Here is a 21741-nt window from a genome sequence, read left to right as displayed (position 1 = left end):
GACCAAGGAATGAAGCAATTCAGAGATTCTCTCGTTCGAAATGGATATATGTACTCTACTTTTAGGGACCTTCAAACATGAGAGTCATTACTTCATTGATGAAAATATGAGTAATCGCTGTATGTATGAATAAAATACAATACTAACGCCAAAAAAAGCTGGGTTGTGTCAATTGTTAAAATATGATTTGTAAATTTGTCAATGGTGTTGTAGATTATAATTGACTTGACATTTCCGGATCCATGGAGCTTCTTAGCTCTATGCCCTGATCTCTAACAAACCCACAACAGTGTTTATGGATTAAACCACCGGATAGAGTACACACGACTATTTCGCTGAATGAATGGCTGAGGCCATTAGGAACGTATTTATTCTCTATAAGTCTATGCTGTGACCGCGTTGCTAAGCGTTCAAATCAAATCCTCACAACGATTTTTAACCTATCCCAACCCAGTGTTTTATGCTAGGTAATTGACCATAACTCTACCTAGTGGTGACAGATACCGAGCAACTTAGGAGTACGAAATTTCTGTTGGTAAAATCGCGCACATATGGTCCCTGTTTATCTCGCAGAGCATTTGCTCGTTGATTGAAAACGCTGAAGAATAAAGTTCATGTTCAGTCGACAATTTGCTGGTGTTCAGTTTTTTACGTCAATGACATAAGCTTTTGACATTTCTAGCAGAAGGGCGTAGTATTTCTCGGTGTCAAAATCACCAGAATTATTCCTAATTTTCTTAGCGGACACAAATTTCAACAGAAAAATGAATAGACTATTTGGACGTGCTAAAGCCAAGGAACCTCCTCCAAGTATCACCGATTGCATTGCTGGGGTAAGATGGAAAGAAATCTCAGCTTACGAAATTAAGCGTAGGTTATATTCAACTCCGTCGAAATGATTCATTACCACTTTACCACACACAGATGTATTAAATGCTTCGAATTATTTCGATTTCCAATAGGCTGTCGTCGCGAACATTTTTTCTTTAATTCAAAAGATCTTAGTCTCTGGCAATCCAAGATATGTAACAATTCACCTGGATGTGCAATTATCAATTGCAGTACATACCAATAATTGTAAGAGTTTTGGAAAACTGGGTCTGTTTATTCGCAGGTGGACAGCAGAGCTGATTCGGCTGAAAAGAAAATTTCCCGCCTAGATGCGGAGTTGAAAAAATACAAGGATCAAATGGCTAAAATGAGAGATGGGCCGGCTAAAAATGCTGTAAAAGCTAAAGCTCTAAGAGTGCTTAAACAACGCAAAATGTACGAGTCTCAAGTGGACAATTTGAGACAGCAGGCATTCAACATGGAACAGGCAAATTATGCTACCCAAACTCTTAAGGATACCCAATCAACTGTGATAGCTATGAAACAAGGCGTTAAACAAATGCAAAAAGAGTTCAAGGACATCAAAATCGACGATATTGAGGTAATGCATACATTCCATCAAACCTTCTACTCACTAGAACAAACTAGAAACAAATTTCTGGGAGAACAAACTCACTTGTTACCCAAAATCAGAATCGTTCTGAGTCATGTACCTAATCGATAAAAATATTAAAATAGTTCCTCTTACTTTCTAGGACATGCAAGATGATTTGGCTGACATGCTAGAACAAGCGGATGAAGTCCAAGAAGCAATGGGTCGAAGTTACGGGATGCCAGAAATTGATGATGATGAATTGGCAGCTGAATTAGATGCACTCGGTGATGAGATTGCCCTAGATGATGATACGTCCTACTTGGACGATGCTATTAAAGCTCCTAACGCTCCTATCAAAGAACCTGGTGCAGATTCTGTCAGAAACAAGGTATGCAGATTCTTGCGGGTAGCTCTTCCTTTTGCTCTTCACAATCTATATGAATTTTTCACCGACAGGATGGAGTTCTCGTGGATGAATTTGGCCTGCCTCAGATTCCAGCTAGCTAAGTTTAAACTTTACATTAATATCGCCACTAAGATACACTAAGCTAACCATGATTACAGGGAGTCTAGCATTCGCAGTACTCTGGCCCATGAAGCGTTGAGCCTGTACAAAATTGCAAAAATTAAGGTCGTCGAAAATCTTGCTTATAAAATATAATGGATTACTATTGATATCTGTATCTTCAGAGATCAACGATTCACGATAGATTTTCCGTTCTGTTGAAATTTTTTTATGTTTGTATAGAATCAGTGTTTGAATTTTATGAGAGCACAAAATATTCAAGTCAATAAAATGCTTGTCGCTACATACAGATTTTATTGATAACTTTTATTCAAAATTGAGCAGATTTTTATTATTCTTAATCCACAGGCAGTTTATTTCAAGTGCAGTCGAGGAACTTTTATTGGCTGCTGCCCTTGCAGTTCTTGATACCGTTTTACGATGTTCAATGTAGATTCCCTGCTCTCGATGAAATGTTCATTTTCAAAACCATTCACCGTTAAGTAATGGTGTATGTGGGCCTGCAATTCAAGCAAATATAAATCACGTATTTAGATTAGCTGATTACTATCCATCGCTGTCACTACAAACAATGGAAGTGAGAGTTACATAACTTCAATTTTCAATCTCCTTAGGTCATAATACTTAGAGTCCTAGCAAATTAAAAATTTCGATTTACCTTCCTGCTGTAAAGTTTATCAAACTGTCGCACAATAGTTTCAAACATACGCGACATTGCTGTTGAATTTAAAAGGCATAAAAGTGATGCAGTGTGTCCAAAAGGTGGTACACAGCACAACCCAATTTTCATGGCTTCTTTACTCCATGCCGTGAATTTAGCTTTGTTCTGAAATCTGTGAATAAAACCCAAGATGGGACAATATGTATAAATGATATGCACATCATAAGACTGGTACAGTGTTTATTCACTTACTTTCTAATATTTCTCCTCATGTCAGTCAATGAAGTAGTACCACGTGCGATATGAGCAGCCCCCAAAATCACAGATCCCGGACTGAAGGGATCTGCTTTTAGTAATTGATTACTTCTAGACCAGGCATCTATAAACAGCTCATCCTGCATTCTTAAAAAGTGTGTTAACAATCACAAAGAATGATTTCACAATTCAAGGAAGTTTAACATTTCATGCAATAATCAACCGCAATATACTTTGTGCCAGGGATAGTCGTCATTGTTGACGCAGTTAAAGCAACTGGACTAACACTGCTGAATACAAAATGCAGGGTGGGATAAGCAACTAGATTGGTCGCTAATTCGTTCATATCCATATTTAAACTACCAGGAAATCTTGAACCACTGAAATTAATGTCTCAGTTATATTTTCTAATCATATCTAATTGTAATGTGAAAAGAAAATTAAGATTCAATCATTATGACCGAAAAATTACCTTGTCAAATGTAAAAGCATATTAACAATAATGCTATTCATGTCCTGAAAAGGTCGACAGGTACCATTATATAAAGCTTGATCAGCGTTTTCTCTCTTGAGCATTTGTGCATTACAGATCTCCAAAAGCGCCTTATTTTCAGCTGGAAATACACAGGTAGCATGATCTATAAGCTCCCTCGTTGCTAAAATTACATTATACGGTGCTGTCACAACGTCTTCAGAGCCAGCTGGAAAGACGCAGGATGCAAATCTGGATATAGGCATAAATAATGCTACAGAATTGGATTCAACATTGTACGTTCGACAAGCTCAGGTGGATATCAGATACAAAAGTACAGGCTGTTTTAGTTGTAATATTATAAGCATAATACCTGTCAACGTGAGGGTAACTATCCTGCAAGAAAGATAAAGTTGCAGTACCGAGGCCCGAACCAGTACCACCACCGACCGAATGTGTTATCAAAAATCCATGAAGAGAATCACATTTTTCCGCGACCCGCCTTATAGTTTCATCAATTTGATTTCGATATTCTGTACCATGTGCATGATAACCAACTGCCCTGAATTAAATGATATGTTTGTGATAACATTGGCTGTCATATTTTGTTCATCACGAGCTTCAAATAATCGTTCAAGTCTGAGCCTACCAATTATTTCCAGATCCTGGATAACTTGTGATGGAACAACTCTGATCAAATATCCCTCTCAAAGGTCCTTGTTTGAACCGAGATACCACACTATCTTCCATATCAATAAGAACAGCCTGTACAAAATATAGACAACTGATGAGTTTTGAAGAATGGTGAAGGCTAGTTAAAGATTTGGAAGCAATATCCAAATTTCGTACCCGCGCCTTAACTTTTGCAGCATTCAAATCATATATTGTTTTAAATGACAAGTCTCCCACACTTTCAGGAACATGAAAAAAACTATGGAACGCATCGGAGAGGTCTTTTGTATTTTTGACATGATCTTTTTGCATCCTCAATAAGTCCATGCCATTGCTCATTGTCTGAATTCCATACTCATTCAATACCAATGGCCAGAAAGCAGAGCCTATCTGGTTTCCGCACTGTCCAACTAAAAGTAAATCATTTTTCACTCTCGAATTAAGAATTTTCAGAGGGTACTAGAAAATGTCTACCACTCACCTTGTATGTTTATAAATTGGCTCATTTCTTTCAATCACGTTTTATACAATACTCTACAGTACGATCTCAATGAATCTTCAATTACGAATTTGACCATCGTTTTGTGGCGTGTTTAGCAGATTCTACAAATTCAAAACAGACGTTTGTAAGGGATCCAAAAAAAGGCGTGATTTGTTGACAGATATTTTTTTGATTGAGCTGAGCGTTAACTCCAAAGGTTGAATGACGAATAAATACCCATACCGTTCCTATACGGTCGTTGAGATTTCAAAATTTGTGGACTGTCGGCCGCGTGTTGAGTGTTGATTTCAGTCAACGAGTGCTTAAACCATGAAATATAATAATAACAATAATACTATATTCCAGTGATTGGTCCACTCGCTGAACAATTTCAGTGGTTTCGTGCACGTTGACTGAAGTCTGACTGAAGATTGGAAGATTGGTAATCTTCAGTCGACGCGTGCATGCTTCGTGCTTTGCTTCGTGATAGCTTCGTGCATGGCATCAACCAAAAGTATCAACCGTTGACTGAAGATTGGTATATCAACGAAATCAGAGCTATACTTTTGAATTCGTTGGTAGCATGGTTGGTAGTGCATCAAGCGAGGACCATACAAAGATATTTATTTGGGACCTTATAGGACGTCGTGCTGCAATGTCTGCAACATTGAACTCACAATCGATTCATCCTTATAACGCGGAAAATACGAAAAAAACCGAAATAAGAATAAACTCTTCATGTTACTGAGATGTAATGTATCTCACATCGGAATCTTTTTACATTCTTAGCATTATGCTGCAGCATGTGGTGAAGCCTGAATGAATATACGGAATCGCTTTTCGGAACATACATAAAGAAGCAATGCATGAAATAAGAATACTTGGGTTCGTTTTAAATGTTTTCATAATTCAAAGTTCCATCTTCAATTAATGGAAGAAACAGTTGCTGCTTCTTATTACAACAAATCGCACTTTCATCATGTTGATAGGATTGTTTCCTAATTGTAAAATTTGACCTCACAATTATTCTTACCATAATTACCTTCGATCTATTACAGTGCAACTGATACAGTATCCACTACTTTGTTACATATCATGGAACAGTGCATACAGACTGAAACTGGTGCACAGCTCTTGACTCGGCTGATGAGTAGACCTTCCCTCCAAGGACTAGAACAAATCTTATTTGAGGATGGTCCACGACAAAACGAGGTGATTGAAATTTCAGGCAATTTATCCAGCGGAAAGACGCTTTTGTTGACACAACTACTTGCCAAATGCCTTCTGCCCAAGAAATACAAAGATATTAAGTTGAATGGGCTGTGTGCGGGTGCTATACTTGTGAACACTGATCATCATTTTGAGATCACAACACTTATTAATTTGATGAAATTTACCATAAATAATGCAATGCAAACTGACAGATTAGCTAATAATCTCGTCCCTCCAGGAATAATTGACACAATAATTGAGGATTCCCTATCCCGTTTAACTGTTGTAAATTGTTATGAAAGCACCCAGTTTCTTCTGGCCTTACAGTCTCTGGAATATATATTGTCAAACAATGAGAAAATCGCAATGATAGTTATTGATAGTATTTCGTCGTATTATTGGCAAGATAGAGAATGTGGAGAAGCTTGGTCAATGGATGCGTACCTCAGTAACTATTTGAAAATAGCTCAAAAGAATATCATCAACCAGAAAGTCGTTCTTCTCTATAGTAGACCTAGTAACTTTATATCTGTAGGCAAAGAAACTACAGCTTGTGTTTCTGCACCAGAGGAAGACAAAGTCAATTATAGGATACAACTTAAGAAATGGGAGAATACTACTGAATTTTCGGCCACGGTACATTCAGCAACTAATCGGATTGATTTGAAGTTTACCATTAGTGATGAGGGTATAAAATGGAAACTTCCTAAAGTAGAAAAATAGATTCAGCCTGCTATTTGTTGAAAAAATCTAACCCCGCACTATTCTAGAAAGTGGAAACAAATTGGAAAATGTATTGCAAGACTATACTAATTGATTAGTGAATTCAATAAATATTTTTGCTAAGAAAAGCGAACAATGTTAATATTTTCTCTTCTGACAACGTATGCTCTCACACACTAATAGGTACACTGCATCGATTAAATGCCTTCACTTTCCACAGCTTGATCAATAAATTAGTTCTGAGTTATCATCGCAGGAAGGAGGCCTAACAATAGTAGTAAAAAAAAGAACTCTATTTGACATAGTGTATTATTGCTTGGAATTGTTATGTATTGATATTATTCAAAAGTATATCGTTAGTTACATCAAATGGTCTCAATAGCCTAGAACCAGCTAGTATCACCCGTTGATGGGATCTTTGAGATGATAACAGATCATGAACAATTTTGATTTCTTCAGCTGTGATCCCCCCAAGAATGTAAATAATTACACAGTCGTTGTCCATAGGGTGTTGCTTCGTTCGACCTTTCAGAAGTAAACTGGTACATGGAAATGAAAATAAAAAATTTGAAATTTAATGGGGATCAGAATTAATGTATAAGGGCATTGATTTAAATTACTTACTTGAACCCAGCAGTAATGCGGGAGAACGTTTTACATTGGAGATCTGGAATTTCAGGCTTACTTGGATCCAGTAAATCAATTAGCAGTTGTTGTAGTATGCCTACACATTGAGCCATCTCTTGTGGACTCGGTTTGAGCATTAACGACCTTTGAATAAAATTCATCTTACTACAGTGGTATTGACCTTTTATGGGTAGATATTTACAATTTTCGTACTCGTTAATCAGTAGCTAGATCTCTTTTATAGAAAGAGTAGTCACCTATATTTTTGCAAAGATTTTCGCATCCCCGCAATTTTATGAAGATTTTCCTCGATAGCTGAAGCAATTTGTACTGATCTTTCTTTTGATATTTCTCCATTACCTTATTTGAAGAATTTAAAATTTTAATAATCAAGTCAATAATCCGAAATGTAGTGATGAAATTTCAAGGACCACAACATGTATAAATAAATTGCATACCGAACAATTTTGATGACTGACTGTCTGGGAATGTATTGAAACCAGAGATAAGATTTTCGTAGCTCTTAGCATCGTCGTATATTGCTTCACTCAATTCATTTTTCAGCTGTATTTCTTGCTGCTCGGGCAAACGTATTTCTGTCCCAGCCAGAGCGTATATATATACTAACAATCCAAGCAAATTTTCTACACTCAAGCCTCTGGTACTGCGAGTTTTTATTATGCCGCTCAACTATGTGAAATATATTATTTCAAATAAAAATGCAATACATGGTATTCATACAATAACGAAATTGGGTGAATTAGGGATATAGAAATAGTACCAAAGATACTAAATACTGACGCATTCTTAATTTAGCACATCCCATGGTGTAATTTTTTGCAAAATCATAGGTAAATGATCGATGTGAATTCAGATCTATTATGGGATAAATATTCCGAACTCACCTGAGCAAGAATGCTTGATGAGTCCCTGCTTACTGCCAAATTTTGTAGTATTAGTTTCTCTAAACTGATCATCAATTCAATTTGAGCTGTTTTATTCGATTTTAGGGCTTGAATGACAGCTATTATCAGCTACCAAATTAAGTGATTATTATTTCATGTATGAAAAGTCTATTTTTCAAATATTTTTTGAGTAATCATATAGTACCTGAAACTTTTTGCTTGACTGCATCGTCAGTTGTAAATTATTGGAATCTCTCAATTTGTGTACAAGTTTTTCCAAACTATGCACCGATATCCTAGTAGAAATTCTCGTTCTTGGACTCTCCTTGGCAATTATTATTTCCGACAATAATTTATGTAAACTCATTAAGACATCTTTTTGCTTATTTGTTATCAATAGATTCATCATACTTGTGTCACTACTGGCTAAACAGCCTGGTGCGCAGTATGTTGAATGGTGTTCGCTACTAGAAATAATAAGGAAATATTTCAGTGAACACAATCTTCCATGAGTTTTGAACACTTAATTTATAGCATTCCAAAATAAATGCACCACACGTGCCATTAAGGAAGTTCACATGTATGTAATTGAGAACTAGCGGTACTCACATAGTATCTTCATCTGGGCAAAGCGTTGTCATACTAACTGCGATGTCATTGTGATGCCCAGGTAGATGTGAGAGTGTACTCAATATTTTACCCAGCAGTGATTCGGTATTATGACTCGAAGCTGTACAAAGGTCCAGCGTTCTATCAACGATAATCAGAGATATTCCAGCTGTGCGTGTTAGACGCTGTAATTACATTTTTGATTAAAAATTTCTCACAGTCATGTTCACTAGCTCAAATTTGACTCATGAGCAATGAACAATTACTGCAAGCAAATATTGCATTCAAACCTTTCTTCTTTCAATAGCCTCAGGCAACTTTTCCAATTTGTCCGCAACATTTTCAGCCAAATTACCAATGAAATAAATATCTTCTTTCATGTTGAAATTCGTGAACATGCTGTGCATCGAGCTTACAAAATAATCAACCTGTGCTTCAAAGTAATGGTTCAATTCTTCTTTATTGAGCGGTGGCATTAGTCCCCAAAATGGAGGAGTCACGAAGACATTTTCATTAATCAACGCTGTAAAAATTGGGCGGAATATAATCTGAACAATTGGATCCTGAAAATATATCGACAATCAATTGGGCAATCAATAATATCAATACTAAACAATTTCACCAAACTATTTGATGTTATAGTCACATCCAGCAATAAAAAAGAATTGCCACATAGGTTCAAAAATATTGGGATGACAACTATTGAAGATTTTTCAAGGTGAAAGATTTCATTCTACTAGAATTTACCTTCAATTCTTTTCCTAATCTTAATAAAATCCATCTGGTTATATCAAGCTTCAAGATATCATAACTGTCTGTAGGTTCAGTCTCATAATTGGATCTATATTTCAAGACACTGCTATGAGCGGCACATATGACAGTGCATACTTCAAATCTATTCATACTAATGATGGTTTCTAACGTATGTCGATAAAACTCTGGATCGATGGAGCTATATATAAAAGTAGCTTTCCATGCTCCATCAACTGCGACATCCTGCAATTTGTAGGTGAATTCAGAATATGAAATTCAAATCAATTATATATGTTGCACTGTTGCCTGAACAGACAAATTCATGCTGAAATCAAACCTGGTCTTACCGGAGAACTACTTGTTGATAATTCACGAACAGCAATTGCTCCAGCATGGCTCAGTTCGCTAATAGTTCTATCACCCGTATACCAGTGTAGACACTCTGCTGCACCATCATCCAAATATACAGCAGCATCTTTAAATTCGTCGAAACAATCTTTCCAGCAATTGTCAGCAAAGTCCTTTATTATGTTTTCCATTTGTTTTTGTTACGAAGGTTGAACAAATTATAGCTTCAACATCACCGGAGACTTAAAATAAACCGGGTACCACGTCACACGTGAATGCACGTTATAGCGTTGACAATCTACACTCCACAGCTGACGAGTTGACAAGTTGACAAGTGGAGATTTGTCAATCGTTACTTTTGCGCTACCAACTTATAGTGTCAACTCGAAAGCACTGTCATTTTGTTTTAAATGCCCAAATGCAACCAATTTCCCTAGTCGATACAGGGTAGTATCTATTTGTAGTATAAATCCAATCTCGAGGGCCCTCGGCGTTCTACCGTATGGTAACTCACTCGATTTTCAGCCGAATTTTTTATTTTATTACGGGTGAAAGGTATTTTTTCCGTCTGCCAGAATTTTACACCAGTATTGTCTTGCATGTCACGTTCTGTCCTATCCGGTTGCTACAAGTAACTGCAGATGAACATTCAAAGAGCAGGTTTCATTCGAAGTAGATACATGAATGACCACACGGATACACACTTCAGCCAGATTTTACGCACACTTTGATCAGACTGTCAGCCGCAGCCCGTTTGGAATCATTGGTCATATCCATTCCGGACGACGCGACTTATGAAGAGTGATTTTTGTGCATGGACGTGTCTCGCCGCTCCGATTTTTTACCGTTGTATACATTAATAAGGGCCGATCAGCCGAAGCGTAATTAATGCCTTTTCATCTTATAATGCATTCAGAAATGGAGGAATATGAAGCGGACGTGTCCGTGGTGGACGTTTACGATATTGCTTCGGAAATCGGAAAGGAATGTGAAAAATTGATAGATGTTTTCGGGGCGGATTCCGTGACTAGTCTTATGCCAAAAGTGATTAATGCCCTGGAGTTATTGGAACGTTTGGCAACAAAGAATGAACGGGAAAATACTACCGTCCAAGAACTCCGATCCAAGATTTCTCAACTGGAGAATGATAAGATTGAAAAGGCAGAGGATAGGCAAAGATTCGAAAAGGTCAGTTTTCCCAACGTTTTAAAAAAGTATCATCTCAAAGGAACTCACAATTACTTATTCTAATTTTCATAGCGCAATCTTTGAAATGAGTCATTAGATTTGCAGCATAACATGCTTGATTGCATTCAATTTATTTTGAATAGAAATCATCTGAGAGTTCTAAACAACTGATGAAGACTACATTATCAAAACGATTTGTTAAACACCTATTTATATTCAACTGTGATGAAGAATCGTCAAACAATGATCAACAGTGAATTGATTAATGCATTAATATTAGTGATCAGCGGTTTTTTCACAATTTTGCTTATTGTCTAACATGATGTTCAGGAGCTGGAACAAATTGAGGATCATTGGAGACAAGAATCGCGAGATTTGGTGGGTATGGTAACGAGATTACAAGATGAGAACAGACGATTGGCCACAGCTTTGCAAGAGTCGCGCAGCGATAGCGAGGACAGCGGTAAACAAAGTACTAACCCTTTCCGCGACTAACTGTAGTAGTAATGCTACTTATACATCAATAACAATGTACACCCTTGCTATAAGCAAGAATCAACATGATACATACTTTTATAAATCTATTTGCAGCATTTATGGCTAGTCAAGAGGTAGATGTTGCTGTCTTACAACGTTTACGAACTATGATAGACCAACAAAGAGACCAGATCCGAGCCAGGGATAGAGAATTATCCCAAAAAACCTTGGAGATTGAAAATGTAAGACCAGCAATAGACTAGCAAGCCTTACATTCTGAACCATGACCAAATTGACTTAAAATATATTACTTAATTTCAATGCTTAATGCTATTAATGTATAGTTTCTGTACATGTGAATATGTATTAACTAATTAATAGGTAATCTATTAGTGCTTGCTAGTTGTTCCAAATTTTCCTCGTTTTTATTTTAGTTGAGTGGGCAAGTTGAAAAGCTGGGAGTAGTGGGTCGAGAACTGAGACGTAAACAGCGCCAGGCGCAAATGCAAGCTAGAGGTCTTGTTGAGGAGCGTGCAGATTTTCTCGCGCAACTTCAGGATCAGAATCGAGAACTTATCAACCTCCGAGCTCGACTTGGCCTAGCTAGAAAAGAGAACGAAGATTTAACAAAGTGCCAGCCTACTCCAGATTTTGCTAACAAAGCAGTTTATGATTTGGATGATCCAGACCGGCCTCGATTTACTACTGCTGAACTGAAAGAAATTTTACATGAAAGAAATGAACTGAAGGCCAGAGTCTCAGATCTCGAAGATGAGCTGGAACTCTACCGCCCCAAGCCTGAGACGTATGTGGAGATGTTAATCAAATACCACTTGCACAGTACCTACTTTTGATTTCAAAAGTTTGTGTGCGCAAAATTAATAGTCTAATTCTCTCATTTGTTTAATTAGATATCATTCCCACTTATCCATTTATTTCTTAGTCAACGAAGTAACAAGCCAAACCTGTGCATATAATTTCACTGACATTTATTGGACAAACTGTACATAATTTTAATTGCACCGTAATCTAGACAGTATTCTTTTGCAGCTAGCCACACTCAAATTGTCATGGTTGTAATATTTTTTTTTACTACCCCAGGACCTCGACTTTTACTACCCCGTATAGGTAATTTATATGTATTATTTTTTTTTTATATATTTTCATTCTCTCAAATGCGCAAAAATACCGGTTTTTTAATTTAGACACTGAACGCTTCATACTTTCATTAAATTTCATAATGATCTAAAAGAAATTATGTTTTTACAATTGTGAGATAAATTTTTCAATTTTTATTGATGTCAGTTGGTACAAGTCTGTGAGAGTATTAGTTAAAATTCTGCTGATGATTTTTGTGCATATTAGGTCTGCAATAGCCGAATGCCAGTAAATTTTTGTTATTTTTAAAACTCCTCGATCTTATAATTTCGAAAATCATGGATCCATGAGAACTGCAGTTCTAATTTAATAATACCTGAATAATCAATTTTGATCAGTTCCGATAAAATACAAATCACTTAAGTTGTCTCCAATACAGCAATTTGTTGTTTATCATTTCAATTTGTACGCTTTCCAACCGCATGGCTGTTTGGTTTCACCTACACTTACTCCACATGCAACAATCTTGAGGCAGTGGGCTTCCCGCGATTCCATTTAGTAACTGGCAGAATCACAGTGCTACTCCCACCACCTCAGTGACTAATGATGTTGCCCCGTAAGATTGCTCCTCACCTATGTTAATTTATTGTTAATTGATTACCGAATAATAGAGAGAATATTTTTTGTCAAGTTACAACAATCGTGAAATCATTAAGATCTTCACAATGCTTTATATTCTTTCTTGCAATCAATGAATTTGCTAGATTATGTACCAGTGATATTGTTTTATCTCAAGAGTCTTTGTCTATATTAGGCCTGACGATGACAAAGATGCACCAGTACAAGGACCATTGCCTTATGAGCCAGATGATGCACCTTGGAAGAAGTCATCGGAGTCAGGCATTCGCAAATTGTGAGTATGATTTGATTTTACAGACATTGTAAATAAAGATATGAAAATATTCCCAAGATAATTTAATTTTGAACTTATGACACATAACAAACAAATCCGTTACAGCTTTCGCAAAATTTTCTCGGAAAGCAGTGGCAGTTTTCTAGGCAGTAGCAGTCCACGAAGAAGTCTTTCCAGTCTTTCTAAAATGGCACTATCTGGAAATGGCGCAAGCGATACATCGATTTAATTAGTTGCCTATTAACTGAACGTACTGAGTATATGAAATGCTATTTGAACTCCGTGATGAGGAAGTATTTTTAGCTGAACTTTGCTTAAGTTTAATTTGTGTGGTATATATTATCAAGTGTCTCGAAATCGAGAACGTTTCTGTTTAAAACCTCGTGTTCGACTGAAGATGCATTTATGTTCCTGTTTGTATATAACTGATAATTGTGGTTGAATTCTTTTAAATGATTCCTATTGGGGGGTCTAATATGTTTGAGAAAATTTACTAGAAGTGTTTTGAAAATTGAAAGATATATTTATCTCAACTCATCAGAGAATACGAATCGAATGTATATTAGGATTGCTGTTAATAAGTACGTATTTTAATTATCTGCATTGAACACATATCGGCACTTGAAATCTAAACCATCATTCCAAAGAAAGATTTTAGTGAAATAACACATTCACATGAAACTTAGTATAGGACATTAGGATCTGTTAAGAAAATATTTACATCGGATATACAATTGGATTGAAATACTATCAAAGCTTTTTTTTTCCGAGTTGGTAGATACCTATTATCCCTGAAACATTATTTTGCTGTATCGGCGCACCCACACTCACGATTCGTGTTATTTTAATGGTATAATTGTTACTGTGAAACACCGAAATCTGAAGAATATCGACTTTCACCGCTGAATGTCAACATTCACAATGGTCGATTAGTGTATGTGCAAAATATTTGATAAATACCCTTATTTCTAACTTACCCCGGTAATCGTGGACAATCACCATGCAGAGCATGTCGACACACACCGGAAAGGGTCCGAATATACAACAATGTAATGAAATATTCGATCTTTCACCGACGTATTTGGTATCTGTTGACATTCACCGGTGAAAGTCGACATTCTCTAATTTCGATCATTTACGGTAACATAGTCATGTGTAGAAAAATGTTTGATTTCTGCATACATATTTGACGAGAGTCCCATGTAAATATGCCCAAACACAACTTATCTCGTAATTGTAAATTGATAGAGTTGAATGTCAAAAGACCATTACCATGTATACATAGAAATATTAGGATATCGAGAATCCATTAAAGAACATTAAAAAAAACAATATAATGTTGCTAATAATGAGTGAGGGTTGAAGATTGATGACGTATATTATTCTTCTGCTTCACATATTTTATAGCACTTATTTCTAAGCGGTATAACATGGAACAAAATTACTAGCTCAAGTTTATCGCAATAACTCAGAATCGTTGAGATTAAACTCATTGAAGTACATTTCTTTCTAATGTGTAAAGTATTAGGTCATAATCTATAGTCTGCTGCATTGAGTGGTACGTACGTCCTTTGCAAGATATAATTCTAGAACCATTCACATGATTACACAAAACTATAATTCTTCAAAAATATTGCAGAATCTGTTATTTGGAAATATTTTGATCAAAATTGATTCAATATGCTTGCATCAGTTCTTTTCAAACCATCCAACTGTACAAAAATTGTTCAATTAACATGAAAACTACTCCTTAACGACTACGAACACTAGGTCTTATCATAAGCCTATTTGGACATCTCATTAGAATAACATCTACTAATCTACATTATAGGTGGTTTTCTTGTCTTCATTCAACTTTCTTTTATACTATAAGAAAAAGAAATCATCCTCTATTTAGCTAACGTATGCCTTGATACAATTATTTACAAATCAATTTCATGGTGGAAATCATATCGAACAAATTTCATTAACCGTTGTAAAATCAAGTAATATTCTCTTTTGGTAATTTTTTTTTTTCGGTGTACAATTTTCATTTACAATATGTTGATTGTTCTATCAATCATTTAAAAAATAGATTAAGTTCTTTCAATTTAGGACAGTGTGTTTCAAATTGATCGTATTACACAGTGCCAAAATAAACATATGTAGTATCAAACTAATAAAAGTTTTTTAAAAAAATTCGCAGGATATCCTCGATGGCTCCTCCTGTTCCTTTAACATAAATCTAACGAATATTATGAACAATTCTTATTACTATTGATTGGCAGCATAAAGCAACTGCTGATTCGATCACTGAAATTGTAATAGCCAAATACATACCCTAGATTGGGCATCCAATTTTAATAATATACAATCAATTATTTGATCAATTAGAACATTAGTTAATATTAACATTACCGTATTGGTAGCAATCAGTTCAATAGAAATCACTAACTTATTACCCGGGTAGTTGTTATAAATATAATAAAAAATTCAGCTCAACTTTATAAAAATGGTAGATGAACAAAATTGTACGGTTGAACAAAATCAGCACCAATATTTTAAAGAGTGCAATAACTTGGCGGAAAAAAAAAACAACAACCTAATAGCTATGGGGCCGTGCATTGCTCCAGCAATTAAAAATTCATCAAGTTCTATAACACTATTTTCAGTGCTACAATGTAACGTATTATAACGCAATTGGCCAAATTATAGGTGTGCCAGATTCATTTTAATATTTGAATTGTATTATCTCTACTTTATGATTGTGAATCAATGCCACATCGGACTAGGAGTTTATAGATCAACATTATTCAAGTTAGCTGCAGAGCCAGTCGGTAAATCGGGTGGTAGGAATTTACCTATTGGTTGCACTGCTTGGCGTTGTTCCGCTAATTTACGCATTTCTTGTCGGAGCTTACCCAAGATCGCGTGATTTGGCTGATTTACTAGAGCCTTGCCTTGTAGAAGCGTAATTTCTTGTTCCAATTGTTTCTTTTCCTTAAATGATTTGACGCTGCGTGATCCATATAACCTTAGCAGTGAACCCCAAGACTGGATGTGTGGGTGTAATCGTTGTAATATTGCTTGTGCTGCTCGTTGTTTACCATCTTTTTTATTACGGCAAACCTGGAAAAATGAGTTAATACAATTGGTCAACTTTTTACAATAAGTCATGCTAACAGAAGCCCGACGAATCGATCAGCCACAGTTTTAGTTTCGAAATATGAAAGGTACTATTGTATTCTGCTTACCACGGTTGCTTCGTGTTTTCCAACACGCATTGTAAATTCATTGCGCTGATGCTTTAGGGTGTTGACGGAATAGTTAATATGCATATCGCCAAGACCGAAGTTTCGTTGCAGACATGTGATTAGAATTGCATGAGGCGAAGGCTCTGTCGTTTTGGCACAGAACTCGGCGACTCGAGGATCAGTGATCGCAATTTCATCGAAAAAAGAGAGATCAGCTTCGGATGTACCTCTTGAAGCTTTGAGAGCTCTGCTGGAATTATTAGCACCATCTCCTGAATCTCCCGAAATCTTATCCCGCATCTGAGGAATTAGGATTTCAAGAGTCTTGCGTGCTGCATTTGCCTTTGCTTGTTTTTTGCTGCTACCAAAGCCACTGCCATATTCCATTTCATTTATACAGACCACTGCGGAATATGGCGTAGATGCATTCTCTGCAATTCACAAGGAGAACATTTTGACTTTTAGTATGTACCGTACCTTAGCACAGGTAGGCATAAATCACTATGAATAATAAAATGAAGACCAAGCACTCACCTAATTCCTTAAATTTATAAGTCGGTTGTTTCTTGAGGGCATGCTGGACATATTCGTGCAAAATACAAACATAACTTTTCCCGGATGGATTCATAATCCAGTGTTTAGGAGGTCTCTGCCCCCCACTGTCTTCTCCGGCAGCTGTATTACAGCTTCCAGATATCGAGGCCCCGCCAACTGGGAAAGTGATCAACTTGGTGCCATCGGGTAACGTTGGTCTCTCCAGCTGTTTGCGATGCTTTTTATTCTTTGTAAACTTTCGCCGTGCTGACCAAGATCTGTAATGGACAATTGCCTGTACTCACAGAGTTCAACACCTGATTATAAATCATTCACATCACTAGGTTTCCTCCTTACTGGAATCTCATGACTTTGATTGCTTTGAATCGAAACAATGCTTGACAATAATTCCTGAGTTGTTCGCTGTCCAAAGAATGTGCTGCCCTGTTTTCTTGAATAGTTTCAATCTTAGCACTGGGCAAACTGCAAGCTTCCACAGTGGGTTCCTTTTCCCTCTCCTTTCTCTTCTTTTCCTCTTCTTCTTCTTCGCGCAATGCTCTTCTATATTGCAAGCAAGGTACAGCACTTACAGGTACTTCGTGCTTTCGTACACTGCCTGGTCCGAGGAAGTATGGTTTGGCTAACGTACAAACACGGCTCTGTTTGTGCAGGTACAGTGGAAGTCCACTGTTATGAGTAACTTGCACCCAACCCTCAGGTAAAACATCGAAGTGATTGTGCCCTATCTCTGTAAAGCGATTGCAGAAAAATATAGATTAATATAAATAATGGTAATTTTGAAACCTCTTTTTCTTAGAAAAGAAACAAAAACAAAAGGCTCACTACATTCCACCGATAATCTCAAATTCTCAGGCGATGAGCAATAAAGATATTGTAAGTTGTGAAAGACTCCAATTTTAGTTTATAACAAACAATAAAGAAATTGCGATGACACACCATCCAAAACTAATTTCTCTTTTTCTTCATATGGCATCCCATCTGCTTTTTTTCTCCGCTTTCCTTTAAATTCTTCAGGCAATCCTAAAAAATTCAATGTAAATCAATTTACACTCGGTTTAATTTAAATGATTGTTGTGCATGAACAGAAGGCACAAAATTAAAAGTTCACCTTCTTCCAACATGGCTTCAATTTCTTCATCTGGTACATCAGAATCCATACTATCAGATTCAGAGTCAGAATCAGACCCATCTTGATCTGGGTGTCTCTCCAAATCGTCAAGAACATCAAAATGTCTTAAATCATCGCTGGCACAAGGATCTTGAGTGCTAGGACTTGAGTCATTGTCGTCATTTTGTTCATGACCATTCGATAGATCCTGGCGATAATGCTCTGAGTCAATATTACCTTGATTGACCGTTTCTCCATTACAATTGTGATTTGAATCGGATCTAACATTTGAAATGTTCATACTATCATCCTCATCTAGTAATACATCCAAATGGTTCTTGAATGGACATTCCGCAGGCTTCTCCGTTTCCAGTCTGGAGAAATCCACATCTCTACTGGGCTCATCATCTAACTTTAATCTCTTACAAGAGTTTTCTTCGTCAGCCATGACTAACTGGTATCAGAAGGCGCACGAAATGCTAGGAGTTCAAATTAAGATGCTACAGATACATAATTAAGAATACAGCACATTAGTTCATATCAAAAATACATAAAAGCTCTGATGTTGCACAAAAATATTAATCCTGAGGAACTGTTATACGCCTTGCACTATTTTGAAAGTTGCAAGGATATACATATATAAAAATGTATCTGGCATATATGAGTTAACCAGACACAAATTAGATTGGGTTCTCCTTGCATTTTTCATGGTGCATGCAAATTTTTACTGTTGTTTTTGAACTTTGGTAAAATAAACAGTGTTATTAGATTTCAATTGATAATGTCAATTAAGTTAGAAGTTTATCAGCTTAGATGACATGGCCTCTGTACTCCTTGGAAATACATTTATAAAGCCTGTACAGTTCATTACTTGAAATTTGATGATATCATAGTCATGTTTTTAAACAAATATGCATAAATTATTGAAAGAGTAATAACCTATGTTAACCGTCATAGTGTAACAAATATACTGTTGTATTCGAATAATTGTACGTGGATTCAATAAACGTGTTGTCTGGCTGCACCACTTTCACCAATGACACCAAAGTCCAATCAGTTTGAAGCCATTTCAGAAGTGGCGACGAAAATTGGACATTTGCATTGATGTTAGCAGTTTGTAGCCCGGTATAGATCCACAACAACGTACTGCATGATTTTTTTTAAAAGCCGAAATAAAACGTAGAAGTCGATTGATGATATCAGCATTATTGCAGCATATCAGGCCCACGGCTAGACGGGGGCAACATTAAAGACTTGCACCTGATACTGGCCGGGGCTAGCCGCTGACTAATTTCTAGTTAACGTTGAGTCATTTTGAGTCTGGCAAAGACTATCAAGATTTTCTAAAGAAACTTGTTCACAGAATTCAGTTTTTAAAATAATTATGGATTGAAATTCGAGAGAATTCTGTTGTCTGTATAAATCACGCCTGACACGTTATCTTAAAAAAAATGGTAAAAATTAGATTCGAAAATTCTGCGAGATCTGCGAAATATCTCGGATATCTGTATCAATTTCTCCTTTGTTTGAAAATTTCACCTACTACACTACAATCTCCACTTCCTTAAGAGCAAGAATCAGCAGTTACGTACGTAAGTAAATACATGTGAAATATGATGGCAACAAATAGGTAATCCTACGGTGTGATGTGGACTTGGTCTTATCGACTACCATCTCGCAAGCACAATGGATCAACCGGATTAACGATTAATTACAGTAATAGCAGCTATTTTATCGTATATTGCATGCGGAATTACAGTATCAGAGACTGAAATAGAGAGACGGAGGAATCCAAATTAAAAAAAAAATTTTAGTTGTATGAAATTCTATAATACCTGCTTCTTCAGTTATTGATTTAAGACCAGTAGATGATTTCATTGATGGAATTCCGAAGTTGTTTGGAATCCGATTCTATGTGTAACATCGTGGCAGGCAGGTAACCCTTTTTGGTAACAGAGGCTACTACACCTCGGAAAGCAGATCAAACCAATTTCGACTCATGGCCAACAACAGCCCACGGATCATGGCGTTCGACACGGTTCGAGCTCCACCCTAATGCCAACGAATTCGTTGTTAATACCAAGAATACCAAGTACACCCTACTCAACCCTACTTGCAGAAAAAAGCGGACTCTACTTTGAAATGTGGCTCCCTCTCCCTCGTATACCCAGAAATCATGATCAACTTTCACCACTTCGGTACAAAATGTCACAGCTTTCCAACGCCAGAATAACGATCGTATGGATCGTACCGAAAAGGATTTTACCATACCCACTAATCTTTTGGTGATTGCAACGCGTGCCAAATGGTCTATACATAGAAAGTGACGCGCGTTAACGTCCCACTAAAGTTTTGGTACCATGGTTTGGTCGTTTGATCTTCGTTTGGTGGTCTGACTTTTAAACAGCGTAGTTCCCAGTAATAAATATATACATAAATCTGTATTGAATACTTATAGGTATGTGAAAACTGTTTTATTATTTACAGAAAAATTTCTCTTCTGTGGTAAAATTTTTGTTATAATTCTCCCGTCTTCTGACATTTTTTGGTTAGCATCGTCATGCTTGCAGAACTAACCGGCTAAGTCTATTCACGAATAACACTACAGGACGTTATTGTGACTTCATGCATAACCACGATAATCTATCAATCGACTTCAAATTTTCTACGTCAACTTATTATTATTAGCAAATAATGTAATTGAGGTCTGATACAAACGTGACTCACCTTCAGTTTGAACTTTGACATCTTACTTCAACTTTTAATATTTACTGAATAAAATAATGATATTATAAGAATTTGGTGATGTTTGATGGAAAACATTGTGCATGTGAAATTGTAAAAACTTGTACATCCTCAAGCAGCAGATTGTTCAGTTGCAGAGTAACCAGCATCATGTCCAGCACATCCCAGAAACATAGAAATTTTATAGCTGAACCGATGGGTGAAAAGCCTGTGACCGAGTTAGCTGGTGTTGGTGAAGTTTTAGGTAAACGATTGGAAGCAGCTGGCTTTGATAAGGTGTCTATATTTTGTTGAATTGATCCTTCGAAAGAGTAACATGCAAAGCAGATGGAAATTGATATCACAGGTTCTAATCCAAATTTGAATGTTTTTACAGGCTTATGTTGTACTTGGCCAATATTTAGTTCTCAAGAAAGACAAGGAGTTGTTTCAAGAATGGATGAAGGACACGTGTGTTGCAAACTCGAAACAATCTCAGGATTGCTACCAGTGCCTTTGCGATTGGTGTGAAGAATTCTTGTAAATAATAAGAAAATTAAATGTATGTTTTTTATATTTTTGTAAAAGATTGAAATTGGCATTTTAACTAAATGATCTATCACCGTTTACAACGTAAACGTGTTTTACCAACTTCAGTTGTATATAATATTCACTTGATTATGAATAAAAATTTTAAGTAAATTGACTTCACATCTGTGCTTTCTTAGAATTCAATGTTACTTTTCTATACATATGCAAAGAATACACTCAAGTA

The 21741-nt window shown here is 36.4% G+C and overlaps 7 protein-coding genes across 16 annotated transcripts; 4 read left to right on the top strand and 3 right to left on the bottom strand.

Moving 5' to 3' along the window:
- The first annotated feature begins 620 nt into the window (after positions 1 to 620).
- Positions 621 to 2237, top strand: LOC105692101 (charged multivesicular body protein 5). The gene is made up of 4 exons (XM_012411094.3): positions 621 to 833; positions 1115 to 1432; positions 1587 to 1814; positions 1883 to 2237. The coding sequence occupies exons 1-4, from the start codon at positions 765 to 767 to the stop codon at positions 1931 to 1933; spliced, it is 666 nt and encodes a 221-aa protein (XP_012266517.1). The 5' UTR covers positions 621 to 764; the 3' UTR covers positions 1934 to 2237.
- Positions 2232 to 4878, bottom strand: LOC105692099 (tubulin epsilon chain-like). Of its 2 annotated transcripts, XM_012411090.3 has the most exons (10): positions 4737 to 4878; positions 4494 to 4615; positions 4190 to 4422; positions 3990 to 4105; positions 3714 to 3902; positions 3341 to 3592; positions 3102 to 3248; positions 2866 to 3015; positions 2611 to 2785; positions 2232 to 2452 (listed from the first exon to the last, which is right to left on the bottom strand). In XM_012411090.3, exons 2-10 carry the CDS (start codon positions 4516 to 4518, stop codon positions 2306 to 2308), a joined length of 1434 nt encoding a protein of 477 aa, XP_012266513.2. In that variant the 5' UTR covers positions 4519 to 4615; positions 4737 to 4878; the 3' UTR covers positions 2232 to 2305. The 2 variants fall into 2 exon arrangements, with proteins under 2 accessions (XP_012266513.2, XP_048505221.1); XM_048649264.1 differs by lacking the exon at positions 4737 to 4878 and having other exon boundaries at positions 4190 to 4414; positions 4494 to 4626.
- Positions 4879 to 5103: 225 nt separating this feature from the next.
- Positions 5104 to 6556, top strand: LOC105692100 (DNA repair protein XRCC2). 4 transcript variants are annotated; one of them, XM_048649270.1, is made up of 2 exons: positions 5104 to 5244; positions 5598 to 6556. In XM_048649270.1, the coding sequence occupies exon 2, from the start codon at positions 5640 to 5642 to the stop codon at positions 6426 to 6428; it is 789 nt and encodes a 262-aa protein (XP_048505227.1). In that variant the 5' UTR covers positions 5104 to 5244; positions 5598 to 5639; the 3' UTR covers positions 6429 to 6556. The 4 variants fall into 4 exon arrangements, with proteins under 4 accessions (XP_048505227.1, XP_012266515.2, XP_012266514.2 ...); XM_012411092.3 differs by having other exon boundaries at positions 5106 to 5244; positions 5552 to 6556; XM_012411091.3 differs by having other exon boundaries at positions 5237 to 5378; positions 5552 to 6556.
- Positions 6557 to 6723: 167 nt separating this feature from the next.
- On the bottom strand, positions 6724 to 10261 carry LOC105692010 (sec1 family domain-containing protein 2-like). Of its 2 annotated transcripts, XM_012410875.3 has the most exons (10): positions 9670 to 10079; positions 9317 to 9565; positions 8860 to 9132; positions 8570 to 8754; positions 8166 to 8427; positions 7961 to 8089; positions 7514 to 7745; positions 7313 to 7415; positions 7053 to 7199; positions 6724 to 6967 (listed from the first exon to the last, which is right to left on the bottom strand). In XM_012410875.3, exons 1-10 carry the CDS (start codon positions 9859 to 9861, stop codon positions 6754 to 6756), a joined length of 1986 nt encoding a protein of 661 aa, XP_012266298.1. In that variant the 5' UTR covers positions 9862 to 10079; the 3' UTR covers positions 6724 to 6753. The 2 variants fall into 2 exon arrangements, with proteins under 2 accessions (XP_012266298.1, XP_048505217.1); XM_048649260.1 differs by lacking the exon at positions 6724 to 6967 and having other exon boundaries at positions 7058 to 7199; positions 7269 to 7415; positions 9670 to 10261.
- Positions 10262 to 10405: 144 nt separating this feature from the next.
- Positions 10406 to 15280, top strand: LOC105692103 (RILP-like protein homolog). 4 transcript variants are annotated; one of them, XM_020855863.2, is made up of 8 exons: positions 10406 to 10858; positions 11189 to 11321; positions 11450 to 11577; positions 11770 to 12140; positions 12437 to 12463; positions 12969 to 13049; positions 13248 to 13346; positions 13452 to 15280. In XM_020855863.2, exons 1-8 carry the CDS (start codon positions 10559 to 10561, stop codon positions 13573 to 13575), a joined length of 1263 nt encoding a protein of 420 aa, XP_020711522.2. In that variant the 5' UTR covers positions 10406 to 10558; the 3' UTR covers positions 13576 to 15280. The 4 variants fall into 4 exon arrangements, with proteins under 4 accessions (XP_020711522.2, XP_020711521.2, XP_012266519.2 ...); XM_020855862.2 differs by having other exon boundaries at positions 11189 to 11330; XM_012411096.3 differs by lacking the exon at positions 12437 to 12463 and having other exon boundaries at positions 11189 to 11330.
- Positions 14706 to 20298, bottom strand: LOC105692102 (microprocessor complex subunit DGCR8). Its single transcript, XM_012411095.3, has 7 exons — positions 20078 to 20298; positions 18243 to 18721; positions 18071 to 18154; positions 17471 to 17861; positions 17114 to 17391; positions 16580 to 17010; positions 14706 to 16454 (listed from the first exon to the last, which is right to left on the bottom strand). The coding sequence occupies exons 2-7, from the start codon at positions 18688 to 18690 to the stop codon at positions 16122 to 16124; spliced, it is 1965 nt and encodes a 654-aa protein (XP_012266518.2). The 5' UTR covers positions 18691 to 18721; positions 20078 to 20298; the 3' UTR covers positions 14706 to 16121.
- Positions 20299 to 20463: 165 nt separating this feature from the next.
- On the top strand, positions 20464 to 21672 carry LOC105692116 (barrier-to-autointegration factor). 2 transcript variants are annotated; one of them, XM_012411120.3, is made up of 3 exons: positions 20464 to 20700; positions 21119 to 21263; positions 21364 to 21672. In XM_012411120.3, the coding sequence occupies exons 2-3, from the start codon at positions 21138 to 21140 to the stop codon at positions 21508 to 21510; spliced, it is 273 nt and encodes a 90-aa protein (XP_012266543.2). In that variant the 5' UTR covers positions 20464 to 20700; positions 21119 to 21137; the 3' UTR covers positions 21511 to 21672. The 2 variants fall into 2 exon arrangements, with proteins under 2 accessions (XP_012266543.2, XP_048505228.1); XM_048649271.1 differs by having other exon boundaries at positions 21119 to 21231; positions 21364 to 21505.
- Positions 21673 to 21741: the final 69 nt, after the last annotated feature.

This window comes from Athalia rosae, chromosome 2, assembly GCF_917208135.1.
Source record: "Athalia rosae chromosome 2, iyAthRosa1.1, whole genome shotgun sequence".
Classification (NCBI taxonomy): Eukaryota; Metazoa; Arthropoda; class Insecta; order Hymenoptera; family Athaliidae; genus Athalia; species Athalia rosae.
Note: the sequence above shows the minus strand (reverse complement) of the source record. Positions and strands in the feature narration are given on the sequence as shown.

Excerpts from the sequence above, each read along its gene's own strand:
- LOC105692101 (XM_012411094.3), top strand. The coding sequence starts at position 765 with ATGAATAGACTATTTGGACGTGCTAAAGCCAAGGAACCTCCTCCAAGT. Across the intron at positions 1,433-1,586 it reads TCAAAATCGACGATATTGAG|GACATGCAAGATGATTTGGC; the intron begins GTAATGCATACA and ends CTTACTTTCTAG. Across the intron at positions 1,815-1,882 it reads CAGATTCTGTCAGAAACAAG|GATGGAGTTCTCGTGGATGA; the intron begins GTATGCAGATTC and ends TTTCACCGACAG.
- LOC105692099 (XM_012411090.3), bottom strand. The coding sequence starts at position 4,518 with ATGAGCCAATTTATAAACATACAAG. Across the intron at positions 4,106-4,189 it reads CTGCAAAAGTTAAGGCGCGG|GCTGTTCTTATTGATATGGA; the intron begins GTACGAAATTTG and ends TATTTTGTACAG. Across the intron at positions 3,593-3,713 it reads AGTTACCCTCACGTTGACAG|ATTTGCATCCTGCGTCTTTC; the intron begins GTATTATGCTTA and ends GCCTATATCCAG.
- LOC105692100 (XM_012411091.3), top strand. The coding sequence starts at position 5,356 with ATGCATGAAATAAGAATACTTGG. Across the intron at positions 5,379-5,551 it reads CATGAAATAAGAATACTTGG|TGCAACTGATACAGTATCCA; the intron begins GTTCGTTTTAAA and ends GATCTATTACAG.
- LOC105692010 (XM_012410875.3), bottom strand. The coding sequence starts at position 9,861 with ATGGAAAACATAATAAAGGACTTTGCTGACAATTGCTGGAAAGATTGT. Across the intron at positions 9,133-9,316 it reads GATTAGGAAAAGAATTGAAG|GATCCAATTGTTCAGATTAT; the intron begins GTAAATTCTAGT and ends ATATATTTTCAG. Across the intron at positions 6,968-7,052 it reads CGCATTACTGCTGGGTTCAA|TTTACTTCTGAAAGGTCGAA; the intron begins GTAAGTAATTTA and ends TCCATGTACCAG.
- LOC105692103 (XM_020855862.2), top strand. The coding sequence starts at position 10,559 with ATGCCTTTTCATCTTATAATGCATTCAGAAATGGAGGAATATGAAGCG. Across the intron at positions 11,331-11,449 it reads CGAGGACAGCGGTAAACAAA|CATTTATGGCTAGTCAAGAG; the intron begins GTACTAACCCTT and ends ATCTATTTGCAG. Across the intron at positions 12,141-12,436 it reads TACCGCCCCAAGCCTGAGAC|GACCTCGACTTTTACTACCC; the intron begins GTATGTGGAGAT and ends TTACTACCCCAG.
- LOC105692102 (XM_012411095.3), bottom strand. The coding sequence starts at position 18,690 with ATGGCTGACGAAGAAAACTCTTGTAAGAGATTAAAGTTAGATGATGAG. Across the intron at positions 18,155-18,242 it reads TGAAGCCATGTTGGAAGAAG|GATTGCCTGAAGAATTTAAA; the intron begins GTGAACTTTTAA and ends TGAATTTTTTAG. Across the intron at positions 17,011-17,113 it reads TTATAAATTTAAGGAATTAG|AGAATGCATCTACGCCATAT; the intron begins GTGAGTGCTTGG and ends TGTGAATTGCAG.
- LOC105692116 (XM_012411120.3), top strand. The coding sequence starts at position 21,138 with ATGTCCAGCACATCCCAGAAACATAGAAATTTTATAGCTGAACCGATG. Across the intron at positions 21,264-21,363 it reads AAGCAGCTGGCTTTGATAAG|GCTTATGTTGTACTTGGCCA; the intron begins GTGTCTATATTT and ends ATGTTTTTACAG.